The following is a 10,937-nucleotide window of genomic DNA, read 5'->3' as shown; positions in this document are numbered from 1 at the left end:
TTCTAGAGAGGATCCTGAAGACATCACTGATGGCCAAATCGTTTTCAGGAAAGAATCAAGAAGAAACAAATTGACGCCTAGATATTCAAAGCAAACAGTTGAAAAAGATGGCAAATTTACCATTCTTACTAAAGGGCAAAAGAAATTACATAAATGTAGATTAAGGAAACAACAAAAAAAATAAAAAAAAAAAAAAAAAAAAAAAAAAAAAATAAATAAATAAATAAATAAATAAATAAAAACTAAAATTTTAATTGTATCAAGAATTATTATAGCCTTTGCAAAAAGAAAAAGAAATGTCCTATACTATTACTACATGTTTAGTACATAAATAAACAAATAAACAATAATTCAGTAAATTAATATGAATATATACTAGGGATAGAACATTGACCAGAACTACCCTCACGCTCTTCTCACACAAACTAACACTAATCTTTCACTTTTAGAATTCCTTCAATTCAGGCACAAATAATCGAGGTACACAACTTGCCAACACACCAAAGCATTTTACCACTGCGTTTAGGCCCCGCAAGATTCGTCACAAATCTCAACAGCTTTATTCACATCATTAATCTTGAAAACTACAAAACAAACATTGACGTTATAGAATACAATCTTGACCTTTTCGAGAAACATATATTTGAACCTAACATCGTAAGAATAACTAAGCTAAAACTTGCAGAATTAAAGACCAAGTTTTTAGCATTATACCCAATTAAAAGACAGAGAAGAGGACTAATAAATGGACTAGGTTCCGTGATTAAATTCATAACGGGTAACATGGATGACCAAGACGCTAGAACAATAAATCAACAGATAGAAAACATTTACTCAAACCTAAACAACGTTACATATACACTTTCACACGAACATTCAATCAACTTTAAAATGATTGAAAGATTCAATAACATAACATCCCACATAAATAACGAACAGCACACAATAGAAAGATACATGTTGAGCACAACTAATAAAATAAAACAGGAAGAGGACATACTATTACAAACACAATACCTCAACCAGATAAACTACAACATCGACCTTCTAACACACCACTTAACAAACATAGCTGAGGCAGTAGTTCTGTCAAAACTAAATATAATTTCAAGATTCCTCCTCAGCCCGGAAGAACTCGAAAACATAGAAGTCAAATTAAAACAAAAAAATATTGAAGTCAGATCTATCGAAAATATTTATGAAATGCTAGGCATGCAAGCCTACTACAATGAAACAAATATCATTTTTAATATTCTTGTACCGAATGTCTCTGAAGAAGACTATTTTCTATACCACATAATTCCTTTACCAATAAACACAACTAAGTTAATAATAACAGAACCATATATATTGTTTAATGAAAATTCCACACACCATCACAAAACACTTTGCCCATCGATCGAAGGAACATATTATTGCGGTATACCGATCCGACAGGAAGAAACCAAATACTCGTTATGTATTGGAAACTTAATAAACAATAAAGAAGCAAATTGCCCAATTAGTGACGTTGGAAAAAGGGAATCGATCACACAAGTGGAACAAAACCTAATACTTTTTATACACTCACCAGAGACACTAATAAATTCTACTTGCAGTATCAAAACTCTCACAGTAAAAGACACAGCCCTTGTGCGTTTCCAGAACTGTGACGTCTCAATAAATGGTATAACATACCACGATGATACCGATGCATATTGGGATCAACTCCACATACCCCCGTTACCAAACAGCAACATTTCCGTAAACTCCACAATCGAAATACTTAGTCTTCAAAAACTCGAGGATTTCAACTTTCTAACCAACAACAGAATTAGCAACCTGGAAATAACCACTACAACAGTTCACTCAGTCACAACAACAACAACATTAGTATGCACAATAGTAGTCATTACCATACTCATCATTGTCATTAAACGAAAAAATACGTACAAACACCACTTTCCACCTCCACAGCCTATCACTCCGACCACAACATCTTCATTGTGGCCGTCGCTCTATCTTAAGGGGGGAGGAGTTACGACACCCACCTTATTGTCTCCACCAAAACCAGTTACGACACCCACCTTATTATCTCCACCAAAACCACCGAGAACGTTAACCTATTGATTTAGGTCATAATTAACGCTGAATAACCAATAAATATATTTGTCTCATATAACCAATATCATTGTTAACACCAACTAATTAATAAGAAATTGTTTTGTAACTTTTATTGTATAATTCCAAGAAATCTAGCTTTTACTTTAATCATCATTTATTATATTGTAACTTAGTTTTCTTTAAGATTTAAAATGAAAATAAAAATCATTCTTTGTTCAGACTTCAAATTGCAAAGAGTTATTTTTTTTTTTAACCACGGAGGTTCCACCATCCTTATCTCGTGCCCAATTCACCTCCACCAGAGCCCATCGATGTAAATATAAACGAACAGAATTACGACAAAGTTTCGTATCCGGATGAAGGAACTGAACATGTCGCCGAAGACTGCCATCCACACTCAGACGAAGAACAGGACGATGAAATCATAGATAATGTATTCGAAAATTTTCTTTTTCTAGCCTCGCCGTGGAACTACCGCATATATATGGTATATGCAACCCTCAGTGGAAACTTCCTCAGAATAAGATCATTTTAAAAACTCTCCGCAACAATGTACAGGCTCAAACGACATACAGAGTCCCTCAGATTATTGTTATCACCAAAGTGGAAAATGAGTTGGTGCACATCAAGGAACAGTGTAATCCTAATGGAGAACAAATTTTTCAGAGAGAATATACAACGCCCAAAATTTTAAAGTGGAAGTTATGACATATGCAGATTGTCCAAAGACAATATACATATCACCGAAAAATCATTGGCCCGCGACAACGGATAATTAGCACTAAATCGATGATGTAGTCACCATCGAGGATAGTAAAGACATTTTAAGAGAAATCCGCAAGGATCATATGAACTCCGAGAAGTAAGACCAGTTCTCTAAGTTAGTCTTGAAGTATTCTAATTTGTTTTACGAAACCAAAACAAATCTTTTATTCACTAATGCCATAAAGCATAAGATAAATACAGTGAATGAAACTCCTATATATACCAAATTCATCGTTATCCATACATGCACAAAGATGAAGTTTAGAGACAAATCCGTGAGATCCTGAATAATAATATAATCAGACCATCGAAATCCTCTTATTCGGCATCCATTTGGATTGTCCCGAAGTAAGATGATGCAAGCGGGAAAAAGAAGTTGCGTCTTGTAGTCGACTACCATAAACTTAACGAGAAAAGAGTCGATGACAAATATCCTATACCCAATATTGGTGAAATATTGGAGAAATCAGGACGAAGTAGGTCAGCTTAACAAGAGTGTTCGGATATAAATTCGGATAAGCCAATAATTGGCTTGTTGTGCGCTAAATAACAAAAAAAAATTAAAAAAAGGTAACCTTGGAAAAGAAAATCCAGGTCGGGAATTCCGTGCTACTAACAAAGTCTCTAATTGTTATCCATACCACGCCCCTAAGTTGGTTCATGCCTGGTAGTATGAAGTATGAACTTCACAATGTTGGACCTGGCGAAAGTATTCCACCAAGTGGAGATCTGCGAAGAAAACATACTCAAGACGACCTTTTCTGTAGAATGTGACCACAATGATTTCCTAAGAATGCCTTTTGGTCTCAAGACGGTGCCAGCAACATTTCAGCGTTTGATTTACAATATATTGGGTGATCTTTTTGAAAAAATGTCTTGTCTATCTAGACGGCATAATCGTGTTTTCCACTTCTTTTGGAGTAACACATCAATTTTCTGAAATTTGGGATCGATCGTTTAAGATTGGTGAATTTAATGATACAGATCGATAAGGGCGAAATTCTCAAAAGAGAGTCTGATTTTCTAGGGAATGCGTTAACCCAAGACGGAGTCAAGCCCTACCCGAAGAAATTCGAATGTTTTTGTACTAACCCAATTCCTCGCACTGTGAAACAAATAAAACAATTCCTTGGCCTAAGTAGCTACTATAGGAAGTTCATAGAGAACTTCTTCCAGATTGCTAAACCGCTGACAAAATATCTGAAGAAGGACACGGAGATAGACATAACAGATCCAGAGTTTATCCGGGGTTTTACGGAACTAAAAGGAGGCTTTTTTGCGAGCCTCTTCTAATATATTAGGATTTTAATAAGTTATTCACCTCGAACACCGATGCAAGAAATTTCGCTTTAGGTACCATTCTCCCTCAAGACGGTCATCCCATATGCTATGCCAGTCGTACCCTGAACGAACATGAAGTCAATTATAGCACCATTGAAAAAGGGTTACTGGCTATCGTGTGGGCTGTTAAATATTTCCGACCGTACCTTTTTGGAAGGAAATTCGAAATCCATACTGACCATCAGCCCTGCAATGGCTCTTTAATATCAAACAATCGAATTCAAGACTAGTAAGTTGGCGATTGAGAATAGAAGAATTCGATTATGCGATTTAATACAACAAAGGTTAAATTACGGACGCAGGCGCTCTGTCCCATATTAAGCCATAGGTAAACTTGATAGAAGGCATGGACACCGATATAATACCACAAACTAATACCCCAATTAATATGTACAATACCCAAATTGTAAAGAACAGAACAAGTTCAGAATCATGGAAAATAAAGACTCTAAAAATATTCAATAATGTAGGGATGTTATCACAGCAAGGGCTTTGATGAGGACACCTTAATAACACTAATCAAAAATTATTTCAAACCCTATGGATTAAATGCCATCTTTATTCGAGATACCAACGTATGCCATATGTTCTAATGTAAAATCGTTAGAAAACATTTAATCCAAAACTATAATTTCAAAATCATAAGAAGTAATCAACTTTTAACGAAAATACAAGACAACGAAGAACTATCCGAAATAATAAAGGGAGAACACCTTAGAAATAACCACAGAGGTATAAATGAGAACTTTACCCAGTTGAAATTCAGTATTTATAACTCCCTATTGCAAATTCCGTAATTTGCAATAGGGAGAAATACGTTAGGACTCCTCCTAAAATTCCATATAAAATAACTGCAACTAAACCTTTAGAAGTAGTACATATTGATGTTTTCTACACTTTAGAAAAAAAGTTCCTACCGTTCATAAACAAATTTACTAACTACGCCCAAGCCTTTATGCTAAATTCCAGGACATGGACTGAATTCAGGTCAAAACTGATCCAATATTATCGGGATCGAATAAACTAACATATTCGACTCCTACGGCATAGAGAAGACGATGACTTTTTGACCGTGGAAGGAAAATAATTCTCAAAATAATAACCTTTTAATATAATTCAGTTCACTGCACAACACAGAAAGCGGATAGATTTCATAAATTCACTATTCAGAATACGGAAAAATATCAGACGAAATTAAGACACAAAAACAACGAACGATCCAAAGGCTGAATGCCGCTAAGACGAACCAATAGTTGAAGAATAGGAAAATATTCAGTAAAGATATAAAAGGAGGAAAGAACCACTCTAAATATCGTCTAATAGAAACACGGAAAAACTATGAGGACCATACTGTCCTTAGAAATTCCAATTGATTCCAAAATCAATTATGCTTATTACAAAACGTAGCATTTGGCCGGCCTGAACATTGGATATCCACTACTTCGGGTATATATGTTAACCAAAATGCATAATATTTGCCCCCATAGCAGCTTATCGAAATATCGTCCGATTTTGACCAAATACTAATAAGTACAGGTCATTGTTCAATTTTGTAGAACAAAATATTTGTCTTTTTGGTAGCCATATACCAATACAGAACAATCTGAAATCTGAAATTGGATTATCAATGTGCCTTTTATGGAGCCAAAAACTATAAATCGAGAGATCGGTCTATATGGCAGCTTTATCCTAAACTGGGCCACATTGAAGAAAGATGTTCACTGCATCAAATTTTGGAGAAATCGGACAATAAATGCACTTCTTATGGGCCCAAGATCTTAAATCGAGATATCGGTCTATATGGTAAATATATCCAAATCTAGACCGATTTGAGCCAAATTGCAAAAATATGTCGAAGGGCCTCACCCAACTCACTGTCCCAAATTTCGGCGACATCGGACAATAAATGCGCCTCTTATGGGCCCAAAACCTTAAATTGAGAGATCGGTCTATATGGCAGCTATATCCAAATCTGGACCAATCTGGGCCAAATTGAAAAAGGATGTCGAAGGGCCTAACACAACTTACTGTCCCAAATTTCAGCAAAACCGAATAATAAACGTGGCTTTTATGGGCCTAAGACCCTTTATCTGCGCATCGCTCTATATAGCAGCCAAATTGAAGGAGGATGTCGACTGGTCTAACACAACTCACTGTCCCAAATTTCAGCAAAATCGGATAATAAATGTGGCTTTTATTGGCCTAAGACCCTAAAAAGCCCATCTTCGAACTTTACCTGCTTATGAACAAAAAAAAAGGATCTGTGTAAAGTTTCAGCTCAATATCTCTATTTTTTAAGACTGTAGTAGCGTGATTCCAACAGACAGACGGACATTGTTAGATTGTCTTAGATTTTTACGGTGATCAAGAATATATTGTATATACTTTATAGGGTCGGATATGGATATTTCGATGTGTTGCAAACGGAATGACAAAATGACCATCCTTCGGTAGTGGGTATAAAAAAAGACTTGAAGGTGAGGGAGGTTTGACGTAGGAGAACTTCAGGTATACCTCGAAGGCACAACATGCATACCTAAAGGTGCGAGAGGTCGAGAAGTCTCTCTAACTAAAGAATTAAGCGATGACGGCGTTCCCGAATATTGAGAGGACATTTAACAACGAGAAGATGGGTCGACAGTCACCACTCGGAGCCGCGCGGAGATCCAACCGAGTTTCTCGCTGTAGACGGACTGTGTGCTCAGAAAGGGGTATTGTCGACAATTCTCTGGAACATGGTGGTAAACAAATTTCTGTCTAGCATTCTAGCATTATCATTTTCACCCATAGCAATGCTATTGGTGAAAATGATAATGCTAGGTATGCAACATATCAAGGTCTAAGGCCAAGTTCCCTTCGGGGCGCTATGGATACGGTGGGCAGACTGAGGAGGGTTTCAGACTACTAGGAATTTCGAGATTCGTTTTGCAGGGAGGGAGGAGTAGAAAGCGAATAATGTGTTTGTAGAGAATGATTCCTCGGTCTTTATAGATGACTATAAGACGGAGCCAGGAACTGGCTTGGTGCTATAGTACGGCACACACAACATTTCAGGCAGAACTCTGTGCAATAACGGTAGATTTAAAAGAGATTCTTGGGAGGAAATTTACAGTTTTCTAAATAAGTATATATGGCGGCCCTCAAGGCCGTGGATTCTTCTACAGTGAGGTCGAAGTGCGTGGCGAAGTGTGTGGAATCCCGGAATAGTCTTCAGTTTCACGTACTATACTAACATGGACTAGCGCATACGACGGAGCTGTATTGGAGGTTACCCACTACTCTCTTCTTGTAATTAATTTCTTCCTAAAAAATATTTTAAAATTTTTCATTTCCTTTTCACCATAGGTCATACTGGCCACATGGTGGCTACCCATTCAACCTAAACCTTTACAACAATTAGTAAATTCCACAGAGAAATCATAGAATAGGAGAAAATCTGTTTTCTATATATAAACTTTAGGCGTTAAATTTGTTCAAACTTCAAATTTAATCAGCTGACACGAAAACGGAACGTAAATTTTTGTTTTTACTGAATTCTGCTTTATGGATAGTATCGCCAGACGTTCGGCATTCATTTGTATGTATATTCATAAGCCAAAACAAAACAAGTGACACGTTTTCCTACATTTACGAGAGTATATCCAGGCCTTCAGGCTCTAAGACTTATTCTCAACCTTTTACTTTCAGAAAATCTTGCCTTAATCTTCATCATTTACACATGCAGAGAACCGATGGGAATAGACGACCTCACAGACAACCACAGGTATCTACCATTCTAACAGGAGAAAATACGAACAAATACAGAAAAATTATATCATCAGTACGACCAATTATAAACAATCTTTGAAATTGATATATAAGAACATAGAAGAACCGTCTCACGACTCATTAACAACCAAATCAATACTACACTCTATTAGAAATAACTTTTCCCTACTAAGAGCAAAATATTCAGAGTATTATACCAAGCCGAAAGTAACCCAGTGGGTTACTTAACATTGTTGGGAAGGGATTATAATTTGTAACAGGTACATTAGACAGTGACGACGAAATTTCCATAAATTCTACATTACATTTTTTGACTATAATGGCTATAATGACTATAATGGGACTTTAATTCCATTAAGATCGTTTCATTAGTAGAAATCAATGATGTTTTAGCACGACAAATAGATAATATAACTAAACACATTAATTACAGACAAACAACCATTGAACGACTTAGAGATATTGCAACATTCAAAATAGAATCAGCAACCTACAAGACGAAGTTTCGCTTCTTGAGCACGTATATCAAATTGACGGCGACATTTGTCTTTTACAAGACCACATGGACGACATAGGACAAATCATCTTCACAAGCAAACTAGGATTAGTCCCTGCCACCCTCCTGACCCAATGGGAATTCGACAAGTTAGAAGACTACGATACATACAACAATGTTATGGTAGTGACAGCAACTTTTGACAAATCGATTATAATAACGCACTTTATCCCTATGTTTTCGTCAGACATTTTAACAACGGACACTTTTGAGCATATTTCTGACACCCAAAATAAAAGCCTAAAACTTTCCGATAACATTAATGATGCCTACATTATTGATATAATCTTTAAAAAGGAAGCAAATTGTTAACTGATCACATTTTGAGGTGAAAAAGTAAGACAGATATTTCAAGAAACCTGGATATTATCCAGAAGGCCGTCTCAAAATGGAAAATTCATGGGCATCCCATGGTGGTGAGATTCGGTCCGGCCGAACTCAGCATGCTTTTAATTGTTTGATAATAATTTAATATTTACGTCTTATTTGCAACAATGTGCAATGAACAAAACAACTAATAAAGTGTATACTGCCCTTAAAGGCAAATAAGACGTTTTTATGAGTTCAATATTTATTCATTAATGAAGAATCGTTTGTGGATAAGATTAGAATTGTTCTTAAACAATTTTCATATTTTTTTCATAAAGTCATGAATAAAAGTTTAGAAGGAAATGAAATGAATTTTTATAACCAATAGAAACCAATAGTACGATGACAAGACATTTCTATGCCAACAGTTTTAACGAACAAGAAATTTTGTACTTGCATATCTAAAATTGTATTAATTTTTCAAAAAAAAATAATTTAAATAAAATTAGATTGCTATTTTATATCACATCAAATAAAAGCACTTTTAACAAAAAAAACTGGGAAAATTTTTAACTAAAAATTTTTAAATATTTTTTATCGTTTTCGATTTGCAAATAGGGTTTATAGTAATACATAATAGTATAATCATAAATTAACAGTATTACAAAAAAACATAATGATACAACGCCAAAAGCTCTTATGATCTTAGCTAAAATGTACTTGTATATATTCAAAACACCAACTATATATTTATTTATAAATATGAACAAATGTTAGTCATCTTTAAATTATGGATGACAATCTGCTGTATAGTATGTATATAAATCACTGGATTTTATATAAGTCATTAAGGCAGATATTAATTAGTATGATAAATATTTTAATGAAATATATTTCAAAGAGATTCTATAACTATGCTTGTATATTTTTTCAAGTGTAGATAAAGTCCAGTAACATTAGGAGACAATGGTCCCAAAAAGGGGTAAACAAAAAAAATTCTCCTATACAATACAAATTTTTTTCATTTCACTAGGACCGAATTATGTATACCCACCAGCATGGAGGCGATGTTAACGTTATGATATCTCTACCGATTCTCACATGGCCTATTTTTTGCGAGGGTTGCCTTTTATATTTCGGGATTAGACAACCCTTGTGTTGCAATCTGCCAACTGACAGCTATGTCATATAGCTTGACATTTGTGAGGTAATACGTACTTATAACGTTTTGACATACGATCGCTATTTGTATTGTTTACAGTAACTTAAAAGATTCATCTAACCCACAAAATGGAATAAATCGTTAACATTTTCGTGCGATTATTTTTTACAACTTTCGACGTGTATTAACTCAACAACAGTGCATCGATGAAATTAATTTAATTTTTGGCGATGAAGCTCCGTCAAGGAACAGTGTTTGTCGATGGTAGGGTGAATTCAACCGATGTCGTAGTTCACTCCCAGACGAATTTGGCGAAGGCCGTCCAAAATTAGTTGTTGTTCCAAAAACCATTGATGCACCAACTGATATTGCAAGATTGCCATGTGACCTATCGTGAGATTGAGACAACCTTAGACATTAGTGGGACCCGCATACATTTAATATTGCATGAACATTTGACTGTCAAAAAAACTTGTCAGCGTTGGATCCCACACAATTTGTCAATCGTTCAAAATAGGGCTCGTGTCGATTGGTGGAAAGAAATAATCCAAAAATACGATCGCGGTGCTTCGAAACACGTCTTTGACATCGTGACAGGTGATAAATCGTGGATTTACGCGTATGAGCCCGAAGGTAAACAGCAGTCAACTGTTAGGGTGTTTCATGATGAGCCAAATCCAATAAAAGTTGCACACACACGAAGCACTTCCAAGCAATTGATCGCCTGTTTTTTCGGAACAACTGGACATGTCGTACCACTAGAACAACGCATTTGTTTGCCAATTGTCTTCCAAGAAATCAACAAAATCAACTACCGAAGGCGGATCACTCTTCACCGCGACAATGCGAGCTCTCACACATCGGCTCAAACACCTGAATTTTTAAACACTCAAAACATCAATTGATAAGTCATCCGCCGTATAGTCCTGACTT

At 35.5% G+C, this 10,937-nt stretch overlaps 1 protein-coding gene across 1 annotated transcript; it reads left to right on the top strand.

Annotated features, from left to right (window-relative positions):
* The first annotated feature begins 241 nt into the window (after nucleotides 1-241).
* Nucleotides 242-2,330, top strand: LOC131994994 (uncharacterized). Its single transcript, XM_059362407.1, has 2 exons — nucleotides 242-1,872; nucleotides 1,957-2,330. Exons 1-2 carry the CDS (start codon nucleotides 784-786, stop codon nucleotides 2,107-2,109), a joined length of 1,242 nt encoding a protein of 413 aa, XP_059218390.1. The 5' UTR covers nucleotides 242-783; the 3' UTR covers nucleotides 2,110-2,330.
* The last annotated feature ends 8,607 nt before the right edge of the window (nucleotides 2,331-10,937 follow it).

The sequence above is a fragment of the Stomoxys calcitrans genome, chromosome 2, assembly GCF_963082655.1.
Source record: "Stomoxys calcitrans chromosome 2, idStoCalc2.1, whole genome shotgun sequence".
NCBI lineage: Eukaryota > Metazoa > Arthropoda > Insecta > Diptera > Muscidae > Stomoxys > Stomoxys calcitrans.
Note: the sequence above shows the minus strand (reverse complement) of the source record. Positions and strands in the feature narration are given on the sequence as shown.

Excerpts from the sequence above, each read along its gene's own strand:
- LOC131994994 (XM_059362407.1), top strand. The coding sequence starts at position 784 with ATGGATGACCAAGACGCTAGAACAATAAATCAACAGATAGAAAACATT. Across the intron at positions 1,873-1,956 it reads TCACAACAACAACAACATTA|CCTATCACTCCGACCACAAC; the intron begins GTATGCACAATA and ends CCACCTCCACAG.